Here is a 12,432-nt window from a genome sequence, read left to right as displayed (position 1 = left end):
CAAAATAATATATTTTTTATTTTTTAAAAAAATATTTTTGACATCTACATCTCAAAATGATCTGAAAATACCAAAAAAAAATATTAATTTGAAGTAAGAAAAAAATTAAAAAATAAAATTTTTAAAAAACACTTTTAAAATGAAAAATAAATAGGTCTAGATTCTTTATTTTTGTATTTTAATAATGTTTTTGAAAAAAATAATTTTTATTTATTTTTTGTTCAAATTAATTTTTTGATATTTTTAAATTATTTTTATATACTAGTATTAAATATAAAAAATACTTTTTTAATATATTTTTAATTTTTTTTAAAAAAAAATACTATCATTTTCGTGGCCACGAGTATATAGCTCAAATAGTGTTTACACTTGGCAGGCTCTTTCCTTTCAAAAAATCTGGGCTCCGGACCTCTCTTGTGACGAAAAGGACTCGTCATCGCTGTAGAAGTTGGGCTCATGGAAATAGAAGGCAAAGAAGCCATAAACACTCAAATATGGGCACCAAAAAGTTGGGCTTGCACCTAGCCCCAAAATGGCATTGGCGATGCCGTAGCCCGGAACCTTGTTCCTGGTACTTGATCGATCTCTCGTCTGAAAGCTCGTTACGACCGTCTAGAAAGTGGTCCATCTCGGTGGTTCAAGACGGTTTCGTTTTATCTCTTTGGTTAAGTTGACCTTCCAAGAACTTTTGACAAAAATTTCACGGAATGTTTGAGAATTTGAGAATTTTTATTTTTTAATATATTTTTTATTTAAAAATATATTAAAATAATATTTTTTATTTATAAAAAATATTTTTAATATTAATATATAAAAAACGGTACGAAAACATAAAAAAATAATTTAAAATAAAAATAAAATTTAAAATTTGTCCAACCTCGCAACCTAATTCTTTTTAATTAAAGATTTCGTCGTCAGCAATGGACAACATTCCAGTTCTTCACAATTAGTATTTATATTCGGTTTTCACCATGAATCAATGGAAATGTCAATTTCTTATATCTAGATATCTACGTCTCTCTCGAGTATGAGGTGGTGTTTGTTATAGAAGAGAGAGAAATTTTATTTGAAGTATATGAAGGGTAAAATTTATTTACCATTCAAAACACTCAATTTAGAAAATATTGAGCACTCCTCTTAAATCGACCATTTTTATATACCAACTCAGCACTCATAAATGGTACAGTGGTGATTTTAAATCTTGTTATCCTTCTCCTTCTACTGAACATAATCTAAAAAATCTTTTAAATTCGATAAAAAAAAATCATAATTTTTTAAGATTTTAAACTAAATTTTAGTTTATATTTTAAATGGTAACTTCTTCCATATAATTTAGAAGAAAATTTGTTTATCACCAGCTATTTGGTTGTGAGTTATACCCAAACTTGTCGGAACCTAAAAGATAATATTAGATCATTAGAATTTTTTTAGTATTATTATTAAACTCGGTATAATAATTACTATTTAATTAGCCTATGATTTAAATTAAATTATATGAAAATTATTCCGACATGACTTTATCGACTAGATAGGTAGGTTAAAGATAGGTAGGTTAAAGGGAAAAAAGATCAAGTTCACCCTAATTACCCCATTAAACTTATAATCCAAGTTTTAGACTCCACTTAGATGGATTAAATTTATTTTATTTTACTATATACTAAAAATACCAAAGATAAAAAATATGAAAACAGATTGATGATAAAACAAAAATATATATATATATATATATATCAACTTAGTTCACTATTCATATTAAGTTTTAACTGGCACAATTTGATAAATGTTTGAGTTGTATTTAATTATAATATGCCATTTGAAATATAACTAGCAAAATTTCTCTAAATAATTTACATAAACCCTAAAAATCTACTTTTAGGGATTTTAAATCCCTCTAATAAAAACAATAAAAATATGGATTTAATTACAAAAAAAAACACCTTACCTGTACTAATTAACCCAATTTAATAAAGCTTTTTGCATAATTCCCTTTCTCCCCTTCCAACTCACAAACATCCTCTTTCTAATTTTCAAATTCCCAACCTCTCTCTCCATAATTTTTCTACTTTGGTTTAGTTTCTTTTTTAAGAATACTTTAATCACCTACTTAATGATGAATCCTCTAACGATTTTATATTTTGCAAGATAATTGCTATATTACCAATCCGTGTTTTTAAAAATATTAATTTTTTTTTATGTTTTGGATTGTTTTGATGTGCTAATTTAAAAAATAATTTTTTAAAAAATAAAAAAACATTATCTTGATTTATTTCAATATGAAAAACATTTAAAAAAACAATCACAATCACACTCCTAAACAAACAATTAATTCTTTTTACCAGCTTCATTAGAAACTCTACTTAGTTAAGCCTTTTTTCTCTCTCTCTTTAGTGATTATAAAATATCATTTTCTTCTGGTGAACTCTACTTGGTATGATAACAGCCTTTTCTTTTTATATTTTATTTTCCAATCTTCTCATTTTGGATAATAAATACGGCTCAATCGGGTTACCGTTGATAAATTTTTTTTGATATTGTTAGATTTATCTTATCGAGATTTTTCTAATAATATAAGTAGTATTATAATAAAAAATTTGGTATGTCCCTGAAGTTTTATTTATTTATTTTTTTATTTTCTTCTCTTTCCTTTCTCCTACTATTTAGTATTTTTTATTGAATGTCGCTATTTTAAATATTAAAAAGCTATAAAAGTTATGTTTTATAATCACTATTTGTTCATCAATTTTTTTTATAATTATACTATTTCACTAATATTTTTAATTAAATATGTTAATTAAAAAAAACTATTTAATAATATTAGATGTTCTCCGAGTTGCCTCACGTGGAAGCGAAGTAAGTAGGAGCATGGTTCTTGGAGTTTCGCTCTTATTTATCTGCATGAAGAGTGCGAGAGAATAATCCATAGAGACGTAATGCAATATAATGCTGGATGCATACTTTACTGCCATGGCCTGAGGAAATGAACGGGAAGATCATAGAAAAGTTGAAGAAGAAAGGATTTTTTAGTTAGACAAGTGAAATTAGCTAAGTATTTTATTCGAGCAATTATAGAGTTAGAATGGATGGTTTTATGTCTATTACTAGTTCTTCCTCCCGAATTGAGACCCATCATTCCTATAAATGGAGGTAAACTAATTAATGAGTTTGGAAGTGGCGATGCCATAAGCAAAAAAAAAAAAAAAAGACTCAGAAAATGGCAGAAGCAAATAAAGTTTTTGCACATTTCGTTAATCCATGATCATGATTTATATTTATATAAACACTTAGACTGATGGAGCCATTAATCTTAATCGGAAAAGAATCAATGGAAAAAGAAAAAAATTAGAATTGATCGCTATATCTTGAAATAAACAAACGAAAGATGAAACATAAATCATGAATCAAACAGTTCGCTGAACTTATCCCAGAAGAGTGGCCAAGGGATTACCGCATTTTTGGTTTTACGAACAACTGCCTCCCTTTATCTATCAGTATGGTTCGATAAGACCAGATGTCAGGCTCTGGTATGGGGATTCTTCTGACTAAAATATTGACAGAGGCTACTGGACCGTGGCTTCAAGGCAGGCGGTTATATGAATGAAACTCGTAAATCTAGCAAAAGAAGGGTTCAACGTACTTCACTCTTGGCCAGACGCCAGCGACGAATGGCGTCAATAGTCGCATGAAGCCTTTCAAGGGCAACTACCACGTCTACCGCTTCTGGATCAACAATTGACTCAACCGTATGGTCCGTATCTACAAGTTCAGTACCAGTCGAGTCCTTTCTTTATTGTAAAAAGAAGAGAGAGGCTATGCCGGTACTCATGCTACCACTGGTGCTTTGCCGCCTCCACCACTGGAGGTATCCAGGATAAGCTACTGAAGCCGCTACGCGTGCTACCATAATGAAGGTACGAGTGCTAAAGAATCTGCCGCTACCCTTGTAAGGGCTTTGCAGCCAGCTCTGGAAACCAAAAGCCAACACCAGTTGGCAACTTTTCAAGGAGCTGTAAAAGCTTTCCAGGGTTGGATTTCAATTCATGTAATTTTACTTCGATTTTCCCTTTTGAATCAGAACTTCCCTCAGTCTTCTCTTCATATGGCTTTACCGCCACTTACACTGGGCCAACTTCACTCGAGTCAAACTTGGCCTCCCGGAAGTTTGAACACAACACACAAGAGGAGCTGGGATATACCTATCGACCCTTACCTTAGTAGATCATGGTCGGATAGTCGTAGTCAGGGGCTTGGTAAGGAATGAAGAGCCACTTTGATGGAGAAGTCTTTGCTTTCTTATAATGACCTGGTCGGGGGAGTACGGTACATCGGTGTAAAAGATTGAGTGGGACCTGTGAGGTTGGTCACGGGGCAGCTGACTGAAAGGAAAGCGGGTAGGCAATTCCTATTTCATGATTGTTCTTTTTCTTTTCTTTTTCCGGTACTCCGCTCCACGAGCAGAGCGAATGAATTCTTAACCTTTTTTTATGACCCGAAGAAAAAGGAAAAGGCACCAAAAGGCAAAACCCCAAAATGTAATGTAAGAAAAGGAAAAGAAGGCCATGCACTTGTAGTCAAACGCCTTTACTCTCCAGCCATTTCTGCTGGGACACGACAAACACTCTTTCTTTTTCTATGTTCTTAATTCTTTAATTCCTTAAATCACTTGCAAGCCCAGAGGTGGTCTCACATAAAATACAGTGTATCCGTTTCTCTGTGTTTCCTGTCCCCCCCAATCCTGGCAGCATTTTTAAGATAACCAAACCAAATCAAACTTAATAAAATCAGAACAGAAAATGCGATTATACATATCTTAATCAAGGATGAGTTCTGGTGGTTCTGATTTGGTTAGGTTCGTTGAATCAGTGCTGGGGGTGTCTTTTGGTGACTCAGTGTCTGACTCTGTGGTTGTGATAATTACAACGTCTTTTGCGGTTGTATTTGGATTGGTGGTGTTTATATCGAAGAGATCATCAGATCGGAGCAAAGTCGTGAAGCCGTTGGTGGTTCCTAAGTCACTGTCAGTTAAGGATGAAGAAGACGAGTCCGAGGCTCTGGCTGGGAAAACTAAGGTTACTATTTTTTACGGGACTCAGACCGGGACAGCAGAGGGTTTTGCTAAGGTAAATAAATGGGAATACAGCATAATCATAATTGAAAGTATTTGAAACTATAATAATCGCGTTTATTCTTAAAAAACAACCAAAAAAAATGTCGATAATCAACCTCGTTGTTTTTTCTGCAATCCTACTCGCTGTTCTCACTTTTATGCATTTTGTTTGACTAGCTGTGTTAAAGTCGATTTTTATTTTACTATACTCCCTGCTGAAATGTTGTCCTGATATTTGCTTTAAACAGCAGTAAGTTAATTTCAGATGTGGATTAGAGAGTAGCTGTACTATTTCTGAGCTTATATTTGGTACTGCGCTTGATCTATTGGAATTATTTGTAGTTTTTGATTGATTGATTTTGGTGATACGTTCACATTTGTGCTTACAAGTTTCTTACATCCTGGCTGTCTTGTGGTGCCAACTGTGGCATTTTCATAGTTTTAGCAAAGCTTCACTGTTTACTGTATGCAATAATGGTAGATGGACTGTTAAGTTATTGGCTGATGTTTGACATTTCAATCGGGACAATGGTGGAACAGCTGGTGCTTGTGCATGGCAGATCATGTGCTAGGTTCTTGGCTGATAATGACCCCATGAGAAACTTCAGGGCTTAGCTCCATGAGATGCTGGAGCCTCACATCTCATCTACAGTGGTGGTTGCAAGAGAGTGCCCAAATAGAATGCTACATTGCTACTCCTATTGTTCATGTTTTGTCATAGGGGAGTCCTGTCATGCGGCTCTTGCTAAGTTACTGTACTATATGATTTCACGCAGAGATAGACATACTTCTCTGTCTTTGTACGTATCTATTATTTGATCTGAAATATACAACTCTCAAACTATAGGATCATTTGTATAGCCTCCTGCTTTAGCATTCTATCTTTATTTTGATTTGGTTTATTTAATATGTTACTTTGCATTGCTGTACTTTTATTTATTGTAGTTTTCTACTCATTTCTGCTAATTGTCATAGGCTTTAGCTGAAGAGGTCAAAGCAAGATATGAGAAAGCAGCTGTTAAAGTTGTTGACCTGGTAAGTTGGATGGACTTTTTTGGCAAATGACATTGGTTGCAGCATCGCTTGAGAGAATTGGCTTTTTAAGAATTTTATAGCATGTCTTCATGTTGTTTGTGGTTTGAATTAGGATGATTATGCTGTGGAGGATGATCAATATGAAGAAAAATTGAAGAAAGAGACTTTGGCATTGCTCATGGTTGCCACGTAAGATAAATTTTATTCTTGATCATACATTTCTGTACGTTGATCATGTATTTGGATTTTTTGAAAACTCTGGCATTGGATGTTTTTGAGCCTGACATTGTAGTTATGGAGATGGAGAGCCAACTGATAATTCTGCTAGATTTTATAAGTGGTTTACTGAGGTTGGTGACTTTATTACAATGCCAACGCTAGTTTAATGTCTTCAGCTTTGTTTTACTAGAATTTCTAACTATAGATATCCTGCAATGATGGTGTTCTGATTTCAGGGAAATGAAAGGGGAATCTGGCTTCAACAGCTTTCCTATGGCATTTTTGGCCTTGGTAACCGTCCATATGAACATTTTAATAAGGTAAAACCAGCAGGGCATGTTCTCTCTCTCTCCCTCTGCCTCTCTTGGAAACTTAATATTATAAAAGCAATATCTGACAACATGCTGTTGCTAAACAGATAGCAAAGGAGCTTGACGACCTGCTCTGCGAACAAGGTATGTTTCCATTTGTTGACTTAGTGTTATTGAGTCCATATGGTTCTCCCTAGTGTATGTGCTGCATTTGTTTTGAATCTTATTCATTGCGATGTGGCAGTATATCAAGTTTTCACATTTTTTTGGAGGATATGTTAAGGAAAAAAATAACTAAATGTTGTGCCAATTCCACAGTTTGCAACTCAGGATACCCAGGGTTGCAAGTTGTACATGACATTGCTTTCAGATTCTGTTCTCACGCTGGTTTTGGATATTGATTTAGTTGTATGTCCCATAGATAGGCATGCATGTCTAACTTTGTGTCTTGCAATGGTTGCTGATTGGTATGATTTCATTATGTTCTTTTCCATTTTTTTATGTTATGTAATATTTCAAATATGGTGGAATTTTCCCGTGTGATTGATATAGGAGGAAAGCGTCTTGTTCCTGTTGGTCTTGGCGATGATGATCAATGCATAGAAGATGATTTTTCTGCTTGGTATGCAACATGGTCATGTTTGAACATTTCATCCTGAATTTCAGTGAATTGACTGTCTTGCAGCAGTTGTCTTAACTGAGACTGGCCTTCTTTTTTTTCATCTTTGGATCGATGGAGTTTCCTTCGTGGAATTTACCCAATTGGGGTCTTTTTTTGTTTTCTTTTTTAGGAAAGAATTATTGTGGCCTGAGTTAGACCAGTTGCTCAGAGATGAAGATGATGTGAACTCTCCATCTACTCCTTACACAGCTGCTATACCTGAATATCGATCGGTGATTCATGAGCCTTCAATTGCATCTGTCAAGGATAAATTCTCAAACTTGGCAAAAGGGAATGTTTCTTTTGAAATTCACCATCCATGCAGGTAAGCAACTAGGTATAGTGCATGTGTTAGTCATCACTGATTTGTTACTGCTGAAATTGATGTTTTTTCTCTTTCTTGAAGAGTTGATGTTGCTGTCCAAAAAGAGCTTCACAAAGCTGAGTCTGACCGGTCTTGCATACATCTGGAGTTTGACATAACAGGGGCTGGCATTATGTAAGTTAATCACTATACCGTTAATGTTTGTTTTATCTAATACTTTATATTCCTTTATATATTCCTTTTCTAACTTACCTTTGGTCCCAGACCTGTTTCAACTTGACCCACCCTACCCTTTGACACTAAAGCCAAATCCCAGAGGCTTATTATTCTCCTATATACCTACAAAAATCCTGAATTTTTTTTGTTTGAAAAATTTTCCTGAAGCTTGGGACATTTGGAAATTAACCATAATATCTGTTTCAAATCTTTTCTTTGTTCGGGATGACTCTGTACTTCTTTGTGTTAGCCCCTCATTGCTTTATTTATCTGTTTCTGTATTGTAAAGCTGGTATTCCCAGGAAGCAGATATCCTTCAGGAGCTGTCTTCTTGGTTTGAGATCTGTGGTGTCACAAAGCTCTAGCATTCATTCTTTTCTTCTCTATGAACCTTTTCACTATATTTTGGGTGGGGTATTCGTGTTGGTTTCTTAATGTGCTTTTTAATTCTGTAGAGTGCTCTTTTCTGCAGTTTTCTGGTGTGTAATATTCATTTATTACCATATTGGTTCCTCTTTTCCTCTTTTCCTCTTTTTTTGTTTTTTTTCTTTTAAAAAAGCATTTTGTTTGCATTAGGTCTAATACACTAGTCCTAATAACAGTCTCATCTCTGATTTCTTTCCTCAGAAATGAAACTGGAGACCATGTGGGGGTGTATGCTGAGAACAGTAATGAAATTGTTGAAGAAGCAGGGAAGTTGTTGGGTCAACCTTTAGATTTGTTGTTTTCTATTCGTGCTGATAATGAGGATGGAACAGCTATTGGAAGCTCATTGCCTCCTCCTTTCCTAGGTCCATGCACCCTTCACACTGCATTGGCATGCTATGCAGATCTCTTGAGCCCTCCTAAAAAGGTGATATTTTCACATGTTTGTTTGTTCACGTTTATTTTCTGGTTCTTCTGTGTAATGATATATTTTCTTTATTCTTGGCTGTAAATTATGCTTTAAGGCTGCTTTGCTTGCTTTGGCTGCTCATGCCAGGGAACCTAGTGAGGCAGAGAGACTCAGGTTTTTATCATCACAGCAAGGAAAGGTCAGTGGGTGATCCATACTTTTTGTTGATATTTGTTTGTTCTGTTTTGTTGATACATGTCATCTGTACATTCTTATTCGTCTAAAATGTTTTTTTTTTCCTTAAAAAAAATCCAGGATGAGTACTCTCAATGGGTTATGGCTAGTCAGAGAAGTCTTCTTGAGGTAATGGCTGAGTTCCCATCTGCCAAACCTCCCCTTGGTATCTTTTTTGCTGCAGTGGCTCCTCGCCTACAGCCTCGTTACTATTCTATCTCATCCTCTCCTAGGTGATCTATTTCTTTGAAATGTGATTGTATCTTCTTGATGGAATTATAAAAACATAGTTTCCTGATATGTATTCTGCAGATATGCTCCCAATAGAGCACATGTGACCTGTGCTTTAGTATATGGTCCCAGTCCCACTGGTAGAATTCACAAAGGGGTGTGTTCAACTTGGATGAAGGTATTGACACAACCTCCAATATATTTCAAAGAACCACACTCTCTCACTTTCTGTACCACCCTTAATGTTTGAGATCATCTCGGCATTGTGCATCTCAGCTCAGCATCTTGGAGAATCTAACATCTGGCTGTGACCCCCCTCCCCACACTCAAAAACTATATATATATATATATATATATATATATATAACAGAATGCAGTTCCTCTAGAGAAAAGGCATGACTGTAGTTGGGCTCCCATTTTCATCAGAACATCAAATTTCAAGTTACCAGCCAATCCTTCAACTCCAATTATTATGGTGGGACCTGGTACTGGACTGGCACCTTTCAGAGGATTTCTACAGGTGTGGATGGATTTGCTTTCTTATGTGTTTTTTTCTTTTCTTTTTGTGGTGTGAACAGAAGAAAATTAATTAGTTGATTCCTCCAGGAAAGAATGGCCCTGAAAGAGGATGGTACACAGCTTGGTCCAGCCCTGCTTTTCTTTGGATGCAGAAATCGCCAAATGGTTTGGACCTTGACTATGCAAATTTCCTAATTTGACATTTATTGATGCTCAATGAATCTGTTCCCATTGATTTCCAATTTCTATTGTTTGCAGGATTTCATATATGAGGATGAGCTCAATAATTTTGTGGCGCAAGGTGCGATATCCGAGTTATTAGTTGCATTCTCAAGGGAGGGGCCACAGAAGGAATATGTTCAACATAAGATGGTAGATAAAGTAAGTAATTGTAGACTGCAAAATTAGGTGGTTGTTGACGAGTTAAATGCTTTATACATATTAGATTAATTTCAATACCATTTGCAGGCAGCAGAGATATGGAGTATAATTTCTCAAGGGGGTTATCTTTATGTGTGTGGTGATGCCAAGGGTATGGCTAGAGATGTTCATCGGACTTTGCACACTATTGTACAAGAGCAGGTACTTGTTGCTTGTGCTAATGTTCTCTTTGTTGCACTATTTTTTCTCATGCCACTTCTCTTGCAAAGCACAGCAGTAAGAATTCGTGCCCATGCATGCAGTTTTACCCTTTCTCTGTTAAGTGGAAAGCACATATTATGCAAGTGTTTCATGTCTAGAACTTTTGTTGTCGATTCAACTTGGTCACTCTGTTTGAATTTACTGTGTTCTTCCCCAATGTTTCATGTTTTTTATATAGTATATACTGAGGAACATCGAGCATATGAAATCCTTGTGCTTTTGTGTTTCAGGGAGGCTTGGACTCATCGAAAACCGAGTCTATGGTGAAGAAACTCCAAATGGAAGGCCGGTATCTAAGAGATGTCTGGTGATAACAGCATTTTCACATTGAATCTGCCTTTAATTGCCGTAACCTCACCAAGTACAGCATTGAATTTATTCATCTACCATTCCAATTTCCAGCTTCTTCTGGACTCTGGAGTCCCAGCAGGGTTGGATAAGGATGGGGGAGAATCTGGAAGTTGATTACCCTAGAAATTTAGACTCTGTTGTTCTCTGGCCGTCCCTTTATCACATTTCATTTTCTACTTTTTTGGTTTGAATAGGATCCTGTTAGTCTCTCCTGTCTCCTTGATGAGAGATCCCCAGGCAGGGAATAGCATGTAGTTAGCTGCAAGATGTCAAAAGGGGCATAAAGAATGTTAATGATGGTTTGTGCATGAACCATTGTGGTAAAGTAGAAAGGTTACAAGGTGGAAATAAAGCTGAACTTGCGATTTTGAAACTGAAAGCGGTCACAAATTTATTTATTTATTTATTTGTGTGAATCAATGAGATATCTTTCAAACATTTTCTGATTGCTGAGCTAACCATCCATCTTGAAGTAAAATGGAGTAACTGAGGCTGGCATTTTTTTTTAATAAACTTGATTAATTTAATGATATAATTAAAAAAATATTGACATAATGAATTAAAAAAGCAATAACTAACTATAAAAAATAAAAAATAAATGATCAATATCATATTTTGAAAAAAAAAAAGAAATATCTTTTGAAATTTTGTTGTCATTTTGTTGTGAACACTACCCACCACTAAAAAAAATTCATTCAGATAGTTCTAACATTAACATGAAAAGCTACACGATGATATATAAAGAGGTTGCACGGGATATCATGGAATGAGCATCTCATGTTTATATTTAATTAATTAATTTAATTTAATTCAAAAACAGAATTTCTTGTAAAAAAACTAAATTAAACAAAGAATGATAAACAAAAAAACTCGAGATAACCCGAATCATTTTTTAAATCAATAAAAATCCTATAGAAAGCAAATAAAAAAACAATAGGAGTCAATCTTCAATTAAATAAATATTAAATGACGAAACTTAAAAAACATGAGTTTAAAAAAAGAAAAAGAAAAACAAGCAGACCCGAACAAATATTCTAAACATGGATTAATCTCTCAAATTTGCAACTTGTGAAATCCTAAACCTAAGCTCAATCAAGAAGCTTAATTCTCAACTAAATTAATGTTAAATGATGAAATCGAAAAGAAAATATTAATTTAAAAAATCTATCGAAGTAAAAAAATAGTAATAAAAAAGAACGAGAATCAAATCTGAAAGAAAGAAAAAAATGAAGGATGAATTTTTTTAAAATAATTTTAAAAATATCTTAAATAAAATAAATATCAATAAAAAAACAATGACCAAGACTGACAAATAAAAAAATTAAAGGAGGATGAAATTGAAAAATAATTTCTAATATTATAAATTATTTATAATAAAACGAATAATAATCGAATAACATAAACCAATTCTAAAGGAAATAAAATTGAAGGGCTGCTTTAAAAATTTACAGGATAAAATAAGATAATTGAGGAGAAAAGTGAAAATAAGAAGAATAAAAAAAAAAAGTTCATTGATGTCAAACTTGAAGTCAATAAGTCACACATGTCATCTTAGGATGGAAGGGCTACCGAAACAATTTTAACATCATCACAAAAGGTGGTGTTTGGTCTCTAGGAGATACCACACGTGCCACCCGAAAAGTACAGATATCTTCCACCCATTGACGTGTGATTTGCATGTATTATTTATTTTTTAAAATTATATTTTATATTTATTAAATTATTAAATTATTCATTAATTAACTTGAT

At 34.1% G+C, this 12,432-nt stretch overlaps 1 protein-coding gene across 2 annotated transcripts; it reads left to right on the top strand.

The window, feature by feature from the left end:
- The first annotated feature begins 3,585 nt into the window (after nt 1-3,585).
- LOC133691273 (NADPH--cytochrome P450 reductase-like) lies at nt 3,586-11,056 on the top strand. Of its 2 annotated transcripts, XM_062111703.1 has the most exons (18): nt 3,608-5,117; nt 6,080-6,139; nt 6,252-6,328; nt 6,432-6,489; nt 6,595-6,678; nt 6,777-6,813; nt 7,222-7,291; nt 7,461-7,655; nt 7,737-7,829; nt 8,499-8,724; nt 8,822-8,905; nt 9,022-9,173; nt 9,253-9,349; nt 9,542-9,691; nt 9,778-9,855; nt 9,949-10,071; nt 10,159-10,272; nt 10,563-11,056. In XM_062111703.1, exons 1-18 carry the CDS (start codon nt 4,818-4,820, stop codon nt 10,641-10,643), a joined length of 2,079 nt encoding a protein of 692 aa, XP_061967687.1. In that variant the 5' UTR covers nt 3,608-4,817; the 3' UTR covers nt 10,644-11,056. The 2 variants fall into 2 exon arrangements, 1 of the variants encoding a protein (XP_061967687.1); XR_009841627.1 differs by lacking the exon at nt 10,563-11,056 and having other exon boundaries at nt 3,586-5,117; nt 9,598-9,691.
- Nucleotides 11,057-12,432: the final 1,376 nt, after the last annotated feature.

The sequence above is a fragment of the Populus nigra genome, chromosome 4 (assembly GCF_951802175.1).
Source record: "Populus nigra chromosome 4, ddPopNigr1.1, whole genome shotgun sequence".
NCBI lineage: Eukaryota > Viridiplantae > Streptophyta > Magnoliopsida > Malpighiales > Salicaceae > Populus > Populus nigra.
The sequence above is the reverse complement of the archived record's forward strand: the minus strand, read 5'-3'. Positions and strand labels throughout refer to the sequence as shown.